The sequence below is a fragment of the Phalaenopsis equestris genome, unplaced genomic scaffold (assembly GCF_001263595.1).
Source record: "Phalaenopsis equestris unplaced genomic scaffold, ASM126359v1 Scaffold000779, whole genome shotgun sequence".
NCBI classification, from domain to species: Eukaryota; Viridiplantae; Streptophyta; class Magnoliopsida; order Asparagales; family Orchidaceae; genus Phalaenopsis; species Phalaenopsis equestris.
In genome coordinates this window covers 4913-25192 of record NW_018165219.1, presented here as the reverse complement: position 1 = coordinate 25192, position 20280 = coordinate 4913, and the positions used below count along the sequence as shown (strand labels likewise).

At 34.9% G+C, this 20280-nt stretch overlaps 1 protein-coding gene across 1 annotated transcript in view; it reads right to left on the bottom strand.

Annotated features, from left to right (window-relative positions):
• LOC110031158 (protein PIN-LIKES 6-like) overlaps positions 1 to 8973 on the bottom strand; it is a gene marked incomplete at its 5' end in the record, with an annotated part of 29938 nt that extends 20965 nt beyond the window's left edge. The window contains 3 exons of the mRNA XM_020734234.1: positions 3438 to 3497; positions 7342 to 7584; positions 8848 to 8973. Of these exons, the coding sequence (XP_020589893.1) occupies positions 3438 to 3497; positions 7342 to 7584; positions 8848 to 8973 (429 nt within the window). The remainder of the gene's footprint in view (positions 1 to 3437; positions 3498 to 7341; positions 7585 to 8847) is intronic.
• Between the last annotated feature and the right edge of the window lie 11307 nt (positions 8974 to 20280).

The following is a 20280-nucleotide window of genomic DNA, read 5'->3' as shown; positions in this document are numbered from 1 at the left end:
AAGCGAGCAAACAATGTAACATGAGGCAGAAAAGAAATGTTCAATAAAAAGATTCTTCTTTATATAGTGTTATTGAGAAAACTTTTGGTGTTTGGAAGAAGAAATGAGTTACACTCCACGATATGTCATCATAACCGTCTCCCAAACAGGTGCAGATTGTGATTGTCACGATGACTCTCCATAATTACATTCGGCGGCATCCTTCCCGCAACAATACCAACTTCCGTAGGGCGGAAGAGGATCATGAGTATGCCCCTGCCGAGGCATTTGACTACCGTTTTGGACATTCTTTGTTGCAGTTCTAGAATGATGCTTCCACCACCTACACTAAACACAGGGAAGGTGCAAGCGAGATGACAGAATTGAGGAACAAATTACGGATGTCATTGTAAAAGGGTGATTATAGTATTTATTATTATATTATTTATACTTTATTCAATATTATTTATTTTTTATTCAATTTATGTTTATTTTCATTTCTTCTTTATTTGTTATTGACTGTTTGGGTCATTTACCCTACTTGTAAGTTTTTTTTTTTCCATTTGCATTTCATTTGTTTTTTTTTTTTTTTTTGGTTTGGGGTTTTTGTGAATTTGAGATGTCTATGATGAGATTAGACCTTATGGGTTCTTCAGGATGGTCTATTAGTTGTCTCTGGTTGGTGTTACATGTGAAATCCTAATGAAGACAACCAAGTTCCTCTCTTTTTTCCGTGTTGCGCTTTTTGAGGTTCTTTTGGATGGCTTTTTTGGTGATATGCATATATGATATATATAAGCTTGGTATTACCCGAGGTTAAAGACAACTAAGAACTCTTTTTTTTATAAGGTCTGTTGAATTCTTATAGTGATAAATTCGTTAATTGGTATACTAAGTTCTTTAAGACCTCACATTTACATAAAACTGTGATTAATTATTTCTACTTATTTATTTTATGCAGTTCATGTTTATTTCCGTTCCTTGTATATTCAATTTAGATTGTTTGGATTTTTTTACGTAATTTGGAAGTGTTTTTTTTCTTGTTTCATTTCTTTTGTTTCATTTTTTGGTGGGTTTGAGATGTCCATAATGAGACGTTAGATCTTATGGGTTCTTCTGGATGACCTGTTAGTCATTGTTTGCTGGTGTCACATGTGAAATCCTAATGAAGACAACCAAGTTCCTCTCTTATTTTCAGTGCTGCGGTTTTTTAGTTTCTTTTGGATGATTTTTTGTTGTGATATGCATATGACACACATGAGCTTGGTCCAAGAATACTTTTTTTATAAGGTGTGTTGTCTTCTCGTAGTAGCAGATCCGTTGGTTCGTATACTGAATTCTCTAAGACCTCACGTCTGCACAAAACTGTAATTAATTACTTTTCTTTATCAATTTCTACTTGTGTTATGACTAATGGATTGTCTTTTAAACCATTCAGAAAGGATGCGTTCTGGGATTTATGGGACCTCCTGAGGATTGTTGTGTCATTGTGAACTTCAAACTTCTTTGCTGACGTCGCGTCAGCCACATAGCTACGAGAGTCAGTTTTACGGGTGCCCGTGGAGAATTACGGAGAAGTGACTTCTTCTGATGGGCAAACAGTCTGACAGATTCCACCACCGAGATTGAGCAGGATAATATCCATAGAGAACGGCGTAACTTGTGACATACGTCGTTTGCATTTTAAAAATAATATTATCATATTATTAAATGTTATTTAAATAATTTTTTTTTATTTTAGTAACATGATACTCACTGTTAAATGAGATGTATATCTTACTTTTTGTATCATTCTGAAGTGGATTTTTGCTTCTCAAGTATCAAACATATTTCTATGACAATTCTGTTGCAAACAATATTACTACACAGAAGCAGAAATGTCATTTGTCCAAAAATAGTTGCCGCACAGTTGTTTTCAATCTGCAAAAAAATAAACAATCAGTCAGTTTATTTGCAACAGCTTATGCACAACAACTTTTTGAGACAGCTGTTGCACAGCAGCTTATTGATAAGTTGCAACTGCCCCAAACAGAACCTTAGTCTCCCATTGGTAAGGGAATTACCATTGTCTCTTTAAAAGAAAAGTTGTAAGTATCTTTAAGGTGCGGTTCTTGTAATACTCGGGCCTGCAGTTGATGACGTATTATAAATTTAATTTAAAATTAATTTAAAATTTTAAAATAAAAATTAGAATATACAAATTAATTCCAATTATCTTGTCTTATATAAATTTAATAAGCTCAGGCTCGCTCTGTAGCTAAGGCTGAATGAACTGTTTGATCAATTTGACTAATATGTTGAATGTTCAATTAAATAGCCTAAGTAGTTGCTCGATTATTAAGCTTAATGAGGTAAAATGAGCTGCTCGATTAAAGCTCGTTAAAATCAAGCTCAACTCGAACCAAGCAAAAATCGAATTTGAACATTAATAAATTAAAATGAATCGAGCCTGAATAGTATCATAAAAGCATGAATCGAGATCTAGCCGAGTTTGAGCAATGTTTTAGCAAACGAGCTCGAACTTCAATAGACTCCTACTTGGCTTGGCAGGTTCAGTTTGTTTGCAGCCCTATTGACAGTAAAAAAGAGGTAGAAGCTTGTATAATATAAATCTTCATGGTTGGTGAAGTTGGTTAGTGAACTTCCCAAAGTGGAGCTAGAAGAATGGATGTAGGTTTGAAGGATAGTTAAACCACTATAAATCACTCAATGCTCACTTTTATTGTTCATCTCACTTGACTTATCTCACCCGCTAGTGCTCTAAACTTTTAATTCTATGCCCTCTTTAAATCATTGATTATCATTTGAAGCATTTATTTCAAAGCACCAACTAGCATGCTCTAGCCTTTAGTGCACACCGTTGTAAAGTTGAATCAATCATTTACCTATAACATTTATGTCATTGTATTAACACTTATATTTAAGTGCACATCTTCCTTGTACTGTTGAGCTTTAGCTTGCTACCTCTATTTAAATAAATTTATTAAAACATTCTAACATTTTTGGCCCATAATGCTTTTGGGTAATTTGCGTTTTGTTTGTGTAAAATTTATTTTGCTATGTTTTTAAGTCTTTAATCTTTCGCTTGTTGCATTTATTGAAGTACAATTATTAACACGTCTGTGGCCTAGGGGTCCTCTTCAGCTTTGCTAGCAATGAATGGTCCTGTTGAAACACTTGAATTGACTGTGCAGGTATTTAGCATCAACAGTAATAAGTGAATCAAATCTCAACTTTAAAACATAGAAAAGTTTTTGGATAATCTTGCAGTGCTTTATAAAAAGAAGCCTGGGATGCAAAACAGCTCTATAATGCAGCACAACAGTTAAGAAGGTCAAATTTCAAGAAGGGCAGGTGTGACAATTAATAAATCAAAGATTATTTTGAATTTACAAATTTATTCAGGAAAATAAGTAGACAACTCCAAATGCCTTGTTATTCAGAAAATACACACTTACAGAAGCAATTATCGGTGGCTGTTTTAACTTCCGCAGGACAAAGAGTACCATAGAAATAACCTGCACCAATAATACTAAGATAAGAGACTTAAGCAATCACAACGAACACAGTTTGAAATAAATGTCTACTTGAATTCTAAACTAGGAAGAAATTATGGATATTATGGAAATCTCAGAAGATTTGGTCTTTTCCACATTTATGTTTCTCATGTGGATTGGCCGCCGCCGCAGCACTCCCACCCCGGACTATCACGCCCCCCACACCCCCGACAGGCCATTGCCGCCCCCCGCCACCAGTCTGTTGCCGACCGCCACCCCTCCACCAATAGATTAATTTTTTTCTTTTTAAATGCATTGTTTTACCTCAAACCAAGCCAAACAAAATGAAGCCATCCATTTATTTTACAATAAACAAAACAACTCGGAGTATTTTAAATAGAACACATTACATTTGTATTATATTTATTTTACATCGCAATATTTTTTTCCACCGACCAAACAACCACTTAGAAATGGGAGAATAACACTTGTACCCATTTTTGTTAGAAGCATAACAAAGAAATATATATTTCATGGATTTTGGGTCAAACTTTGTGTATTTTGGTCAGTGAATGTGAAAAAAAGAGACTGCAAAATATTTTAGAGGAAGATTGGATGAGAATGCTCTAATATGAGGGTATGTTTCCATCAAATGTAGAGAGGGACTTTGATTCCAAGGACCTTGCTCGGCATTTACATGGGTAGGTGGATGTGAGCATTTTATCTCCCCAGAAAACTTCTAGAACAAAGTGCGAAAGCATTTAAGACTAGATACCTCGAGAAAATGTTTATTCTTCCTCTAAGCTATCTCATTTTATTGTGGAGTCTCAACACAAGAAACACATGGATAAAATATTTCTTTGCAAGATAGCGTCCAAGGATCGAGTTGAACTATTCCTTTGCATTATTAAATTCTAAGAATCTTAATATTGCATTGGAACTGAGTGTAAATTATGTCATGTAAGGATTGAAAGCTTTATATAATTTTAGAATTCTCATTCATTAGGAATATTCAACTAGTTTTAATATGATCATCAATGAAGGAGACAAACAATTTGGCTCTGTTGATGATTTTCAATTTTGATGGTCCCCAAATGTCATTGTGGATGATAGAAAAAGGATGTGAGGGTTTGTACTAAGACAACATATACAAGACGAGTATGTTTGGCCAATTAACAAGTTTCACACTGATAAAGCTCTAATTTCTTAATAATAAAGAAGCTGCGATAAAACTTTACAGCATAATAAAAATTAGGATAACCCAGACGACAACGTCATTATAAAACTTTAATTTCAACAAACTCAAAAATAATAGACATGGGAACATGAGAAGAGAATGGTGAAGACACTTGTGTGTTAAGAGAGCAGTTTTCCTTGAGCAGATATAGGCATGGATGTAATTCAACACTAACAATCACTTTCCCGAATCCACCACATGAAATTCACAATAGTTGTAATAGAATTTCGTAACACAGTGCAAATCATAAGTAAGATTGTTAATCGAAAGTAAGTTACAATCTAATTAAGGAACATAATTGCATGCCTTTGAAAACTTTCGCTTCTCTTTTCCTAAAAATCCTTATGTGAGATTCACTGATAAGTCCAACAAATTTGGAGGAGGAGATCTCTTGGTTGCTGATGAAAGCATGAATGCTCCAATCATGTGATCGGAAGCATCTGAATTTTTATCTAAGGTCGAAAATTTCCATTGTTAGCAAGGTAAGAGGAGGATATGATACCTTAGTATATCAACAAGCTAGTAGGCTTCTCCTTCATGCTAGTAAGAAGCTTCTTCAATACCTTTAGTTGTTCCTTAGTGAAGGGACTAGAGTCGGCAAACCCTTCAGAAGAGGTAGCAGCATTGGTCTTACTGTCTTGGTCCTTCCTCCCTTGTCCAGGTTTCCAATCTACTGGTCTTCCATGTAGTTTCAACACTTGTCATACGTGTGACCAAGTTTCTTACAATGTTAACACAAGGATGATTCTACTTTGACTCTCAATCATGGGAGTAATTGTGTATGTATAACGCCGAGCTTTCAGTGCTAGATGAACCCACACTTCCGGCCATCATGAGATTCTTCCTTCTTTATTCTCTTCTAACTTCAGCAAAAGCTTCCCTAATTGCAGGGAGAGGCTTCATTCCCATGTTTCTCCCTCTTAACTCATCTAAGTTCTTATTTAAACCTAATAAGAACTTGATCATCCTCTTATTCTCCACTATTATTTTATACATCATAAAATACATATATATCATACATATCTAGCTATAAACATACCTTGATAGTGTGTTGAAGCATTGAGTAACATACAACTTTTTATGTCGGAACTCATGCAGTTTTGTCTCAATCTCAAACAATTATACAGTATTTTTGGTACTAAAATATGTCTCATAAGCTGCTTCCCAAATCTCCTGTGTTGCTCTATAAAGCAAGAAATTTTCACATACTTTTGTTGTCATATAATTGATCAGCCAAAACATGATCACATGTCATGAATCTTCCATAAATGATGGTTCAAATCAGTACTATGCCCTCTCCAGTGAGATGTTCCTCTTTTCCTTTTCCACAAATGTAAAAAAACACGGATTGGGACCATTTTGAGTTTATTAGAAGAAGAGATTTCAAGAATTCCTAGTCTCTGATTTAAAGCCAACCTCTAGAGTAGAACTAGACATCTTCATTTCGTACTTGCTCGTAAACCCGATGCACATTTAGGGTTGGATAAGGAAGTTGGTTATTGCTAGCAACAAGAATAAAGGACTGCAATTACAACAGGATTCCAATAACTATCATAAGGAGCTGAGAAGGGTCTGTACGCTGGCTGGGGGATTCCGACAGCTACAGAGAAGATTCCAACTGTTGGAGGCTGTAGAAGCGAGCGAAGAAAGGCATGCAGAAGACAAGACTGACCAACGAGGCAGTCGAAGGCACCCAAGTTGGTGACAACCAACAAGCCCAACGTACAATGAGATTAAAGGCACCCAAGTCGATGGTTAACAACAAGGCTGACGAGAATTTCGTGTTTAAAATGGGCCGACAAAATCTTCTACTTCATCATAAGCGGACAAGACCGACGAACTACTCAGATCAAAAGCCCAACAACACAGTCGAGACCGATGAGTAATCTAGACGAAGCGTTCGACAACGTCGATCAATGCGAACAGATGAGACGAGCAATCCGGTCAAAACATTTAGCAGTGTCGATTGATGCATACAGGTGAAGGATGTCCTAATCCCGTCGAAACAGAGTTTGAAGTTCTAATAACATTCAGAAAGGTGGAGAAACTATATTCTCTTATTCAATCGTTTTCAAATTACAACATTTCCCTTATTATATGGGGGAAAACTACTAAAAACATAATTAAAACTATTACAACTTACCAAATCCAAAAAAAATAATGAAGGAAAGACATACAACAAAATAAGAAAAAAAAAAACTTCCATAGATTGAACCTATAGGGGCTATACGGGCCAATATGGCTGGCAGTCTGGGCTACTACCTAACAAGAATAAAATTCCACAATTATCATGAGATTAATTCCAAAATTTGCATGGCATTCAATTCAATCCCTTCATACAATAGTTCTCTCTCTTCAATTAAAATCACTAAACAATACCTATGGAAAAGGGTACTCCACACCGATACTTCCTCTTATATTCTTCTCCAAGCGAATTTCCTCAAGCTGCAATTTTACTCACAGGGAAGATTTAAGAAGGAAGAGAAAAGAAATTAAAAGGTCATCATATCATCAAATTGGCATCAAAATTAATACTTATCGTATGACATTCTGCCATTTACCAACTAAAGTTTAGCATCTGAATGAAACTGTTTAACAAATTGATGGTTTTACAATTTTTCTTCTTACCCTCTTAGTAATTCCAGCTTTAGATTCCTTTGAAGCTAACAAGGGCACCTGTTCAGGTTTGGCATTTTCAAAAACCTTGGTGGATATTTTCTCTAGTTTTGTGGCTGGAGCCTTAGATGGCAGCTTCTCTTCAGCAGTATGGTCCTTGATTGGAAGTGTTTCCTCTTCAGCACTATCAAAGGTTTCTCCAAATGGTGGAGCAAGCATCTGAAACACATAAGTATACAAAATAATGGCACCAACCTGTACAAATAGCAAAGTCAATATATAATGCAAACAGCGAAGAAACGCTATATTAAAAAATTTGACAATTACAAGTACATGAGAATTCTAGCTTGTATAAAATAAATCATAGTATAAAATATTATCCATTTATGTACTCCAACATAAGGCAAAGAGATTCAACTTAATAAAGGATATTATCAACAAGTTTATACTGCATCAAAGTCAGAAATAACTAGATATGCATATCATTAACATAAATAGCTCGTTCATTATAAAGCTATTTACGAACAACTAACATCAGAAAAGCTGTTCTCAATTTTATTAAACAAGGATATTCATGAGATAATTCACTAAGAAAAACAAGTTGCAGTGAAAAAAGAGAAATTTGCACATGAAATCGCGTGGAGAGTTGGCCTGTATGATATCACTAAAGCATAGGCACACAAGGAAGTGGGTATAGTGAGACTAGGAGTTGGCATTAGAATGGATTGATAGAGAAGCAAATTGGCTCTTATCGGTCCTTAAAGATGCCAATATAACCTGCGTATCGAATAAATGTAATTTTATTAAAATTCCTAATTTGTTAGGAGAGCAGCAGCAAATGGGATTTGAAAAGATATGGGATGGGAGAGTATTCAAGGTAATATTTTGTCCTGAAAGGAGAATCATGTATGCATAATTGCAATGATACAATTGATAATGATCATGAAATAAAACTTGTCTTATGAAAGGCTGTAGGTTACTTGAAACCATAATGAAGGGAAGAATGTATTCAAGATGCACGGATTTGAATGAAAATAAGGACATAAAAAAGACCACACTGGAATATTTAGCTAAAGCAATTATATTAATATAAACAGAAATTTAACCGAATAAAGTTGTTCTTTATAGCTGAATTCCGGCAGCACAAGAAAAAGGACATGAACTAAAGAATTTCACACGCTGATCAAGGACAACTAATTTCAATAATAACTTGAAGAAGAAAACAAGAGCAATTATCTTCCAAAAGATAAAAGAGAAGTAGCAATGGTGCAGAAGAACATCAACCAGAACTTAATTAGGAAGAATGAATATACCATAACAGAAATACGGAACTGTAAAATAAGAGTTTATAAGTTCGGCTACAAGAATGATAGATCTGCTTTCTATTAAAAGAAATTAATTTAATGTACCCACTCTCAGTTTGGTGATGGGAGAAAGCAACTTAACTTGGTCTAGATAATGAAGACATAAGAGAATTATGGATCACAATGTAATCGCATGGAAAGCAACCAGACATACCCACTGACCAAACGAAATATAAGCATTTCCTGATTCGTGGCATTTGGTAGGGTCACCAAATGGGTTGGATTTGTCTCGACATAAAGCAGCAATCAGGACCAGCGGTATATTCCCAATATTCCCTATAATAAGGATTAATCAAGTCAAACGACGTTACAACTTATTAGAGCTGAAATCATAAGAAGAGGTGGAGAAATGATGCAGTCAAAAAAGTTTATACGGGCATCATAAAATTAGAGAATAAGTAACATGTGAACAAAATTAAAAATAACAAGAATAAAGAACTAAACACAATCAACTGCAATGCATTGATGCTACAAGAATCTGCCATAGTGAAGGCCTAACTGGCACTTAAGTTAGCAGTAGACGCATGTTGGAAAAATAATTTGAACTCAAAGCCTCGAGCTTATGTCTGATTTTTTTAAGGATCAAATATGTACATACACACACATAACAAAGCATTCATATGTAGCTAAACATAAGCGTTGACCTATTTGGAAAAAGAAAACTTAGGAAAGTAAAAAAAGAATCTCCCTCAAGCCCACATCTCACTAGTATACCTTCCCCCTAACGCAGCTTATGCAAGAACAAGAGGACCATTATGTCCTCAATTGAAAATAATAATAATAATAATAATTCCAAAACCTAAACCTAACTAGCAAGTGCCCTCATTTGCTCGATCACATTCCCCCACTGTCATGTTCCCACTCCTGTCCCCGCATCTACTTTAAACACTTAGCAACATGGAAGAAATGAGTTTGTGATAGGGAACCCGCTGCCAAAATGTCGACAGGTTCAACGGTTTCCCAAGAGCTTGTTGGAAGCATTGATGATACCAACAGCATCTGGAGGAACCAGAGGAGGAACAACGGAACCAATCTCTCAGCTCCTCTTCTGTTTGCCCTCTCACCTTCGCATTTTCTCTCTCTTCAATCATCTGTTATGCTCCTCTTTTTCTCTCTCCAAAATTTAAAATCCTGATGGGCAACCTGCCCAAGAACTACAATGACCCAACACAAACAAAGTTGAGGTCATGGGGATCAAAGAGGGTCCCCTGAGGACCTGGAAAGACTTGTTCATCACGTACCTAAAGTTAAGATAGATCCCATCTTCAATGAAATATTCGCAAAAAGGTCAGGAACAAAGAGGCACAATGCCTTTTTCTTGGGGGACGAGTTATTCAAGAGATCAACCATCTCTTTGAATGTGAGGTGCATAAGAGAAGAAAAGGCAACAAAATTTTTAATGGAAGGTACCAAAGAATGTGGAAGTCACTAAGGGGAAAAAACGTCGAAGCACAAAATTCGAATGCAATGGCATTTATGGAATAACCTAAAAAAAGAAGTTGAAGCTTTCTCAAAGAAATGCATTCCTTACCAAAATTTGCCCCAATCCAACAGAAAATTTCGCACAAGCTGCAAACCAAAGTTCAATTTTTGTCTTTTGCAGTTTTAGGAGATGGATTTGATTGGACCATTTCTGCCATTTAATGTTCAAAGCCGATTCAACGAGCAAGAAAAGACTTCTTCTCAAAGCAGTTTGAGGCAAAATCATTGACAAAGATAACCGCATAGTGGTGTGCAATTTTTTATAGTTGTTAACATTGTTTGTAGATATATTTTACAAATGACAATCATTTTCAACAGCAAGAAAATGGAGAAATTTTGTCAAGCTCAGGGAATTCACCTCAATTTGTCTCAGTGCACCACCCTCAAACCGATGGGTAAGTGGAGGTCTATCATAAATTAATTATGAATCTGCTAAGAAAAAAGGTTGAAGGAGCCAAGAGCAAATGAGTCAAAACACTGAAATCCATGTTTTAGGCTCAAAGGAGGACTCTTTTATCATCCACATGTCTAACTCCATGTGTCTCGTGATAAGGAGACACTACGGCCAATTGAATAAGGTATCAACAGCAAGCAAGTGCCAACCATCTTCAACTTTGAAGAAGACAAGTTGCCATATTGTGAGGAATGAAACAAAAAAAGTATGTAAATTACAACAAATCTACTAGAATTGAGGCGAAACCTCGATAAAATAAAAAGTAATTAAAAGAATAATGACAAAGTACTACAATTCCAACTAATTGTCCTCAAAAGTTAGTCACAATGACTTAGTAATCTGGTCTTGGCAAATTGGACTCAACTTGAAAGGAACCTTATGTATTTCTGTATGTATGTCTGTCTCTGTCTGTATGTATGTATGTGTGTGTGTGTGTGTGTGTGTGTCTGTGTGTGTGTGTGTGTGTCTGTATGTCTGTATGTCTGTCTGTATGTCTGTATGTCTGTGTGTCTAATTGTATGTCTGTGTGTCTGTCTGTCTGTATGTATGTTTGTGTGTATGTATGTCTGTACGTGTGTGTGTGTGTGTGCGTGTGTCTGTGTCTATGTGTCTGTATGTGTGTGCGTCTGTCTGTATGTGTGTGTCTGTCTGCATGTGTGTATGTATGTCTGTCTGTGTCTGTCTGTTATTCTCGTGATGATAGAATTTGAATTTGAATAATTTTCCTTCAATCATTCTTTCATTAAGAAAAACAGTCATGCTTTCATCTTGATAAATCATGAGGGCTCCATGAGGTTCGAGTACCCATCGCGTAGACTGGCAATTTGATAAATTCTGAAGTTTGTCAGCGATTCTTCTGCTTCATATGGATCGAAGCCTTCACGAAGTTCTTGATCATCTCTTTGCCAAGCTTTATAATATCTAGGAGTCTTTATAATTTTCACAATGTGTTTGGCTCCATCTATTAAGTTCTCAAAATAGGGAGGAACGAATCTAAAAAGTAAAGATAATGAAAACGTGTCATCTTCGTTAAATATCTGTCATATAATTCTTCTTAATTCATTATGAGGTATTACAGATAATTGAATTGTCAAATCTTCTCTGTTGATGATTAATGTTGATATTAAACCATAAATAAATAAATCTTTTAATTCTCAGTTTAAAAATTTCCTACAAATTTCTAGTTTCAAAGAAATAGTTATGATATTAAATCTTTTTATACAAAATTTACAACATCTATTACTAGTTTGTGATGTACAAATGAAACTCCATGTATTAATTCACTAATTCCATAAGCCATAATTAAATCTTTACAACATTCTATCATTTTATTTTTATTATCAGATTTTATTATTTTAAAGATTTTTTATTTCATTACCTCAAGAAGTTCTAGAATATATAAATATTGTAATTGTTTTTCTAAGTTATATTTAGAGATATCCATAATTGCTGTGACAAAATACTCTTTATCTTTTAATAACTTATCTCTTCCTTCTTCTAATTTTAAGGTTTTTTCTTTTTCTTCTCTGAGTTGTTTTTCTAACTGTTGAATTTTGTCTTCTTGATTTATTATTTTAGGATGTGTTTTTTCATATTGCAAATTTTGTATTATATCATTGGTTTCCATAAAATTTATAGTTAAACAATTCAAAGTGTGGATCATAGATGAAGTAATGCTTTTATTACACCACAGATTATCTAATATAGTAATTTGAGAGTGATTTAATGGTTTTCTTAGTTGTTGTCTATGCCTAAATTGTAGATTAGTTTCATGCCTACTTGGTAAATTTAGATGAGCAAATTTAACCATTCTTTGTTCCATTCCAGTAAGAAAAATATAATAATTAATATTATTTCTTAATAAATTTCCTAAGTATATGATTAAAACTTTCTATAATATTATAAGGAGGTTTAAAAGCTAAATATTTTATATTTTCTTTAACATTTTTTATAGCTCTGGAAAGAAAATCGATAGAAAATTATTTTTTCCTTTAATATGTTCAAAGCTAACATTATAACAATTTCCTTCGATGGTAGTTATAAAATTAATCCATCTTTTACTATATATTTTACTTTTATTTTTTATTTTGTAGAAATGTACTATAGCTTTGCAATCTGTTCTTATAGTAAATTTCTTTTGTAAAAATAGTCTAAAAGAATTAAGTGCATTAATTACTCCTAATATTTCATAATCTAAAGAAGTCATACTTGTAGGTAATTGTCTAAAGCTACCAGAGACATATCTACATAATTTTTAGTATTTTGGTATGCTTCTTCATACGGTTTTACTCTCAATTCTGCACCCCATCCGCTTTCAGAAGTGTCTACTACTACTATTTTATATTCAGATTCTAAGGGTAATTTTAATTTTGGTAATTTTTTAACTTGTTCTTTTATTTTTTGTATAATTTTTACATCTTATATATTAAAGTATTTTTGTCCTGTTGAAGAAGTCTTTTTATATAAAGATTTAATGGTCTTTCCTAAGTCTTTTATATAAGGTCTAGCATAGTTTAAAAGTCCTAAAAATTTTTGTGATTCTTTTATATCCTCTATTTTATCAGGAAATTCTAATATCTTTTTGGAAATATGATCTTGTAATTCTATTGTTCCTTTTCCTATTTTTCATCCTAAAAATTCTATATATTCTTTTGTTATTTCTATTTTCTTTTTGGATAATATAATTTCATTTTATATACATAATTTTAATACTTCTTCTACATGTTGATAATGTTCTTGTAAAGTATATGAGGTTACTAAAATATCATCAATTTATATAAGTACATAATCTAAATGTTTAAATATATTATCCATCTTCCTTTAAAATATACTAGGGGCATTTTTTAATCCAAAAGGCATAATAATCCATTCATATTGTCCTAAGAGTGTTGTAAATGCAGTATATTTTATAGATTCCTCATCTAATTTATTCAACGAAAATCCTGATTTATAATCAAACTTACTAAAATACTTCTATCTTGTATTAAATTTATTAACATATCTTTATCAGGTATTTTATATTCATCACCTTCAGTATTATCATTTAACCTCTTATAATTTATAACCATTCTAGCTTTTCCTCTCAAAATTTAAGCATGATTTCTTACCATAAATGTTGTCGATCTATGTTCTGAATTGGAATTCCTAATTAGCCCTAAATCCTTTAATTCTTTTAATTGTATTTTAAATTCTTTCTTATCTAAAGGACTATATTTTAATTCTTTTTGTTCTAATTACTAAATCCTTGTTTATAATCAATATGTTGGCTAATTCCTTATTTCTTTCCCAATGTTTCAAGGGATTTTCTCCTATTATTTGAATCTCTCCAGTTAATCGAAATATTTTCTCTAATGGTTTAAGTATTTGATAAGTAAATATTTTATCTTGGTTATAACAGTAATTTAGATATTCAGAAACTTCAGGGTTCAAATCTAATTTATCTTTAAATTTTGACTAATATTTTTTAGAACATAACTATTATGTTTATTGGTAGTTATAATTGAAGTACTTTTACTAATTGTTAAGTAATCTTTGGCTATGTTTATCTGTCCATCTAAACATAACATGAAATTAAGACCTAAAATAAATTCTTTATTTTTTGCTTCATGTACTAATATTTTTTGTAAACTATATTTTTCAGATACTTCTACAGTATTATGATAAAGGAAAAATTTAATCTGACTAAATTGTAATATTTGATCTCCTACTAAGTAAGATGTATTTGTAGGGTCATAATTTTTAAAACTATGAGGTAATAAATTTTGTCTTATTACTGATGTTGTGCTTCCACTATATCTTATTGCCTGAACTATTAATTGTGACTTATCTTCCAAAATTAATGTGGCATGGACTGCAATCAAAGAAGTTGGATGAAATGGGTAAATGTCTGTTGATGCCGTCTTAGTTTGTGTAAAATCTATTTTGTTTATCTAATTATATTCTTTTATATCTTCCGGATCAGTATTTTGTTCTGTATCTGAAACTCTCTGAATATTTTCATCTTCCGAACTAATTTTATCAGTTTTTAATTTCCTCTTTTTTATTCTATCTTCAGAACTAGAGCTAGATCTTTCTCTTTCAAGAATTGATTCCTTCTTCCGAGACTTGACTATCTTTATCTTTTTTATTCCTTTTTCAGAGCTAGATTATTCTTTTTCAGAACTTAAAAATTTATATCTTTTAGATCTTTTTTCATACTTTGATTCTTTTCCAAGTGACTTGTCTAATCTTTTCTTTTCTACACTTTCTTCTGAACTATCTTTTTCAGATACTGATTTTTCTTGTCTTTTAGCGTTTTTTTCTTTTTCAGATTTAGATTCCCTTCTAAAAGATTTCTTAATTTTTTCTTCTGTCTGTCTGTCTGTATGTAGACACACCACGACGGATCGGTGTTTGACTTTAACGCTAGCACCTATATCAAGGTTGGCCATCCCAAAATTTAGGCTGACAACAAGAATGGCATTAGAGAAAAATGAACTTAAAATAAACATTTGAGAGGACAAATTAAAAATGAGTGAACTAACCTGAGTATATAGATCAGAGCCAGATCAACTCAGGTTAACCCGGAAAGTTATGAAATCACTCCCTGTAAGAGAGATAAAACCCCCATGTAGACGAGCAATCACAATTAGTGAAATCACTCTTCCTCACTAACTCGACTTTTGTCCTCCAGTAAAATGGTCTCTATTGAATGTAAACTACCACTCATCATAGAATATATATATATATATATATTATATATATATATATATATTCCTCAAATTAATCTTGAAGATCGCCTACTATCAAAGTAAGTGTGGATTTAATTTATCTACTCACCAGATCTCAAGTATCGAAACTCAATTCCTGTGATACTTAAGAAAGTATAGCCCCATAATCGGACTTCCTCTTTGTGATCAAAATTCACATTAAGTAAAGCATAATTATATTTTATTCAGCGAGTATAGATGAGGTCTTGAGAAGGCCAAGATCTACTGGGGACCATCCAACCCAAGTGATGAGTAAAAAAAAAGGAAAAATAAGAAATAAAGCTAGAAAAATTATTAAAGGGTCAATCTAGCCTAAAGAGACTATTAGCCCACTGCAGAGAGCTTAAATATTATTCAGCTTAGAGAGCCTAATTGATTTCAATGCTACTCAGCCTAAGAGCTTGATTTTTCTTGATAGCCTACTCAGCTCAATGACACTTGACTTAAAAAACAGAGAAAAAACAACAAAGGTAAATATACGAAAAAGTTTTTTTTTTACTAATAATGTTTGCAAATTTTCTATATTTTACAAAATTGAAAAAAAAAAGCAAATAAAGAAATAACTCTTAAATGTTGGTCACACTCACTCCATTTGACTTGCCCTCTAAAAATTCATCAACCATTAGTTGGTAAAAATATGCCTTTTTTTGATACATAACAAGGAGCTCCTTCGAAGTAACCATGTTCTCCAAGCATTAACTTATACCTAAGTTCCACTTCTCAAAAACGGGTGTCAACACGAGGAACTTCAGCATGTTTGTGTTCCTCACCTTGGGTTCTTGGTCCCCTAAGGCTCCATCTTATAATTGGCCAATTCTCATCGAGTTCCCATTCGATGATGAGGGTGGCATTTAGAGATGCTTCCTTGTAGATCAACTCAATTCTAATAATCTCCACCTTCTCGGCTTCCCTACGAAGATCAAACTCTTTGTGGAGGAACTTCTTCACCACCCTCAACGCCTCTAACTTTCAGTGATATGTCTCCCTATTGCATCATGCCAACGCAGAACTGGCCCACCAACTCATTGCGATGAAGGAAAGCTCCTCACAAGAAAAAGCGTAAAGATCATCATGGAGGTAGGAAAGCTCCTCGCATGTCTTCATCACAGGAGTATCACCTCATACTTGACCTTGCTAGTGGAAGGCCGCCGCACTCGTCGCAACCTCTTGACTTTTATCGGTGGAAAGGCAAGAGTCTTTCTTATACCCACAACTTCCTATGGTTGCCCCCTAGCTTTCTCTTGCGCTAGAATCTCATCTATAACTATTTCAAGAGAAGACTGGGAGACTCGACGCATAGATACATCTGAATGAGGAAGAGGTGTTGATGAGTAAGGGATGTTGATAAGCTCCTTAACACATAACCAAGTCCGAAGGGATGGTTTCCATCTTAGCATCTTCTTCATGGACCCTCAAAATGGAGGGGGCGAGTGGATCCATAGTGAGGGCACAAAGTGTTATATAGTGCTAAGGGGAATCACAAGCACTGAAGGCAATGGGAAATTTTCTCAGCTATCACAGGAGACAGCACTCGCCTTCCAATTCCTCTTCAAAACCATCGAGTCTGATAATTCTAGAAAACTTAGCAACCCTTGTTATCCATAACATAAACATTTAGGACATGGAATAATTTCAAAAGATACGATCATCAAAAAACTTAGGAGTGCATAAGATGTGATTATCAAAAAGCTTAGAAGTGCATGTGATACCAAAGTTAACCCAAAGAGCAACAAAAAAAATATGATCATTGAGAAGTCCACAGGCAGTTATGGAAATAAGAATAGACACGACACATGAAAATCTGAAATCGCAACGAATGAAGAAACTAAATCAAGCTGGGGGGAAGGTATCGACGAGGGTTTGATCCTCCGGAGAGGTAGCAAAGGGTGACGAAAGGGCTGAAAGTCGTGGCGGAGACAAAGATGTGTGGGTAACCACGATGGGGAGGTGCAAAGCTGCAACAACGAAAATTCTAATTGTTGTCCACAACAAGATAGAGGGGGATCGATAGTGGGGGAAATGGCTGGGAGGGTTGATGGTCGTAGGAAACAATAAGGAAGGGGCTGGAAAAGTGAGGACAACGATGCGGCCTAGAACAATAATGGCCGCGAAGCGGAATATAGGGAACAGTAGCGACAATGATGGAAACAGCTGGAACTGTAAAAATTCAGTAAGATATGCATTGCGGGAGGGGGGGGGGGTTAGGGAGGGATAGCAAGGAGTAGCAGAGAGTGATGGGAGAAGGATAAATCACCACCTCAAGAGCGAGATACAACAGGATCACCACTCAACCCATGGATAGACACAACCTCGAGAGCAAGGTACAGCTGGAGCACCACTCAACCCTTGGGTACAACCCTCAAAGAAAAAATCTAAGGCATTGATGGCTATCTTAACAGAAAGCACACCAAAGTCTAGCCTAAAACACCACAACAACAACCTAAAACAGACCTACAATAATATGGAGGTAAGTCTCCTTGGAATAATTGGATGGTTCTTCCTGTGTCAGGACCGAACAATCCAAACAAGACAGTTGTCGCACCCCTATGTACCATTCGAGATTGGGGAGCTTCGACCTCATCTGTCAAAGCCTCCTCATAATATAGTGTCTGGTCAGTCACATTGAATGAGCTGCGGCTACTGCAACTTCCCTATAGATCAATCATGCAGGTTTTGTCATTCCAAAACACATCCTATAAAAATAATTATCCATCATTGATTGGCACAACTTGAGCTGGAGCTATATATAGATATAGATTCTCATAAACTAACTAGAAACATTAAATCCATAATTTATTTCTCCCACTTCTCATACTAGGATGAATGTATCTAAAAAATAGACTGGAGAAATCAACTCTAAAATGAAACCTATGGCAGTTTGTACCATGCTGAAGTATAAGCACTCAGAAAAAGTCTCTTCTTCTCTAAAATGACTTCGGTCTCACTGTAGGATATTCATTCCTCAAAAGATCCTAAGGCGATATCCAACATTGTGCGTCATCCATCCTGTTAGATCATCTGTCAATGGATACACTACTTAACTGATTTTACTGTCAAAATGACTTTATATATTCTTCCATAAGTGGCACAAAAAGTCACATCTCTGACATGTTGAATCACCCTCAGTAGAGTCAACCCAGAAAGTAATTATATATCTAAGAAAATCTAAAAGTCACTTTTCTGGGGTTCTCATGTATTTGGTGTTAGTTTCTTGGACTTAAGACCATCGTGGACCACCTATGTTAATTTTGTTGTAGTCTCTCTTAGAGGCTCAGCTTGAACTACAAGTTTTATCCCCCGTCACTTGGAATTCGATGCGCCTTTGTGTCCTCACTTTCCTTAGTGTTTACTTTGTCAGTATTCATGTCTTCAACTGCTACGTGCTCAGTGAATTGATCATTCTCCTAGTTAGGCAATCTGATTCAATATGCTCAAATATGTGTACTTCATAGCTATGACAGATTTAAAAATGTTGATTGGTTACATACGTTCTCCACTCTGAACTAGTATATCCCCAGGAAAGGTCAGCTTGATTGTTTTGTTGGATGTACTCTTGTGCTTGATCCTAGGGTTGAACTTTGCCTATGACAAGTGAAAGTCACCTGGTGAGGCTAATTCTCCACTTTTGAGCTAGGTCTAAACATCTTGTACATAAGGAATTGGTAGGTACTGGCATTGGATCTCTCGTTTCATCTTAAACCACGTAAAAAAGTTTACCCTTCCCTTATCGCTGTCAAGTTTTCCCACCACTAAGATGCACTATTCCTTAACTTGTTGGTGGCTAATTTCACCATTCAATCTGATGGAATGTTTTGGTACTCAAAGGCACATTCGGAGGTCTAAAGCCCCTTGATGAATTCGAACATATCCATTTGGCTGTCAAAATATAGCAAATCTGTCATTGCTAAATCTTTGGGACAGTACTTCTTCATCTCTAGGATCGAATGGAGTTTGTGTGACCCCACTGGATGATTTATTCTTAAAGGCAGCGAGCCTTTATTGTGGTTGGAGGCTTCCTATAAAGTTCATGAACATTTGTTTGCGGATTTTGCATAAGTGGCATTGTGTAATTTTCTCCCAATCAGAATTCCAGAAATTATCTCCTCGATAGAGTGGTTAGGATTTGGTAGGTGGAAGAGGGTGTACTGGGTGATGTAGAGTGGGAAAGAAAAATTTTTGGTGGCCGATTTCAAAAAATTCAAAAAGAGTGTGAGGATTTTGTTCCAGTAACCCTATAGGATATGATAGAATTAGACTAGCATTGATACAGAATTATGTTGACCTCATTTTTGAGGTCATTTCTTTTTCCTGAGGGTCTTAGGATCTGGCTCTAGGAGTTCCTATTGATCGTTTTAGAAAACTAGAATTGGGACCCACCCTTTTAGAAATTTTAACCACTTCTTATTTTCCTTTGATGTCTAACATCTTTGGCACAAGACCATCGTCTTATGAACGAGCGGTTATGAGTTATTTTTGCGAAGACTCAAGGGAAAAGTTCCTGATAGGACTTCAAGCCTTAGGAAAACATCGTCACGACCTTTTCGTCACATACATACACCAAATACACAAAGTTCACGAAATTGCACGAAATCAGACTTCAATTAAGCCTAAAAGACGGGTGAAAATGCGAACTTCTCCGGATGACCTCCGACGACAAATTGGACTGCGCCAACGCGTCTGAGATACCAATTTTAGCAGGAAAGGATACTCATAATGCCATGCTTTCGACACGAGAATATTGACGCGCACATCGGTGAATTCGTCTAAGCGACCTCTGACGGCGAAATCAACTGCGCCGGAGCGTCAGGAACGTCGAAATTACCTAAGGGGGACACCCATTTTTTTTTTGCTAGGGCGCCGCACATGGATAAATCGCATGAAATTTAATATATTTATATATATA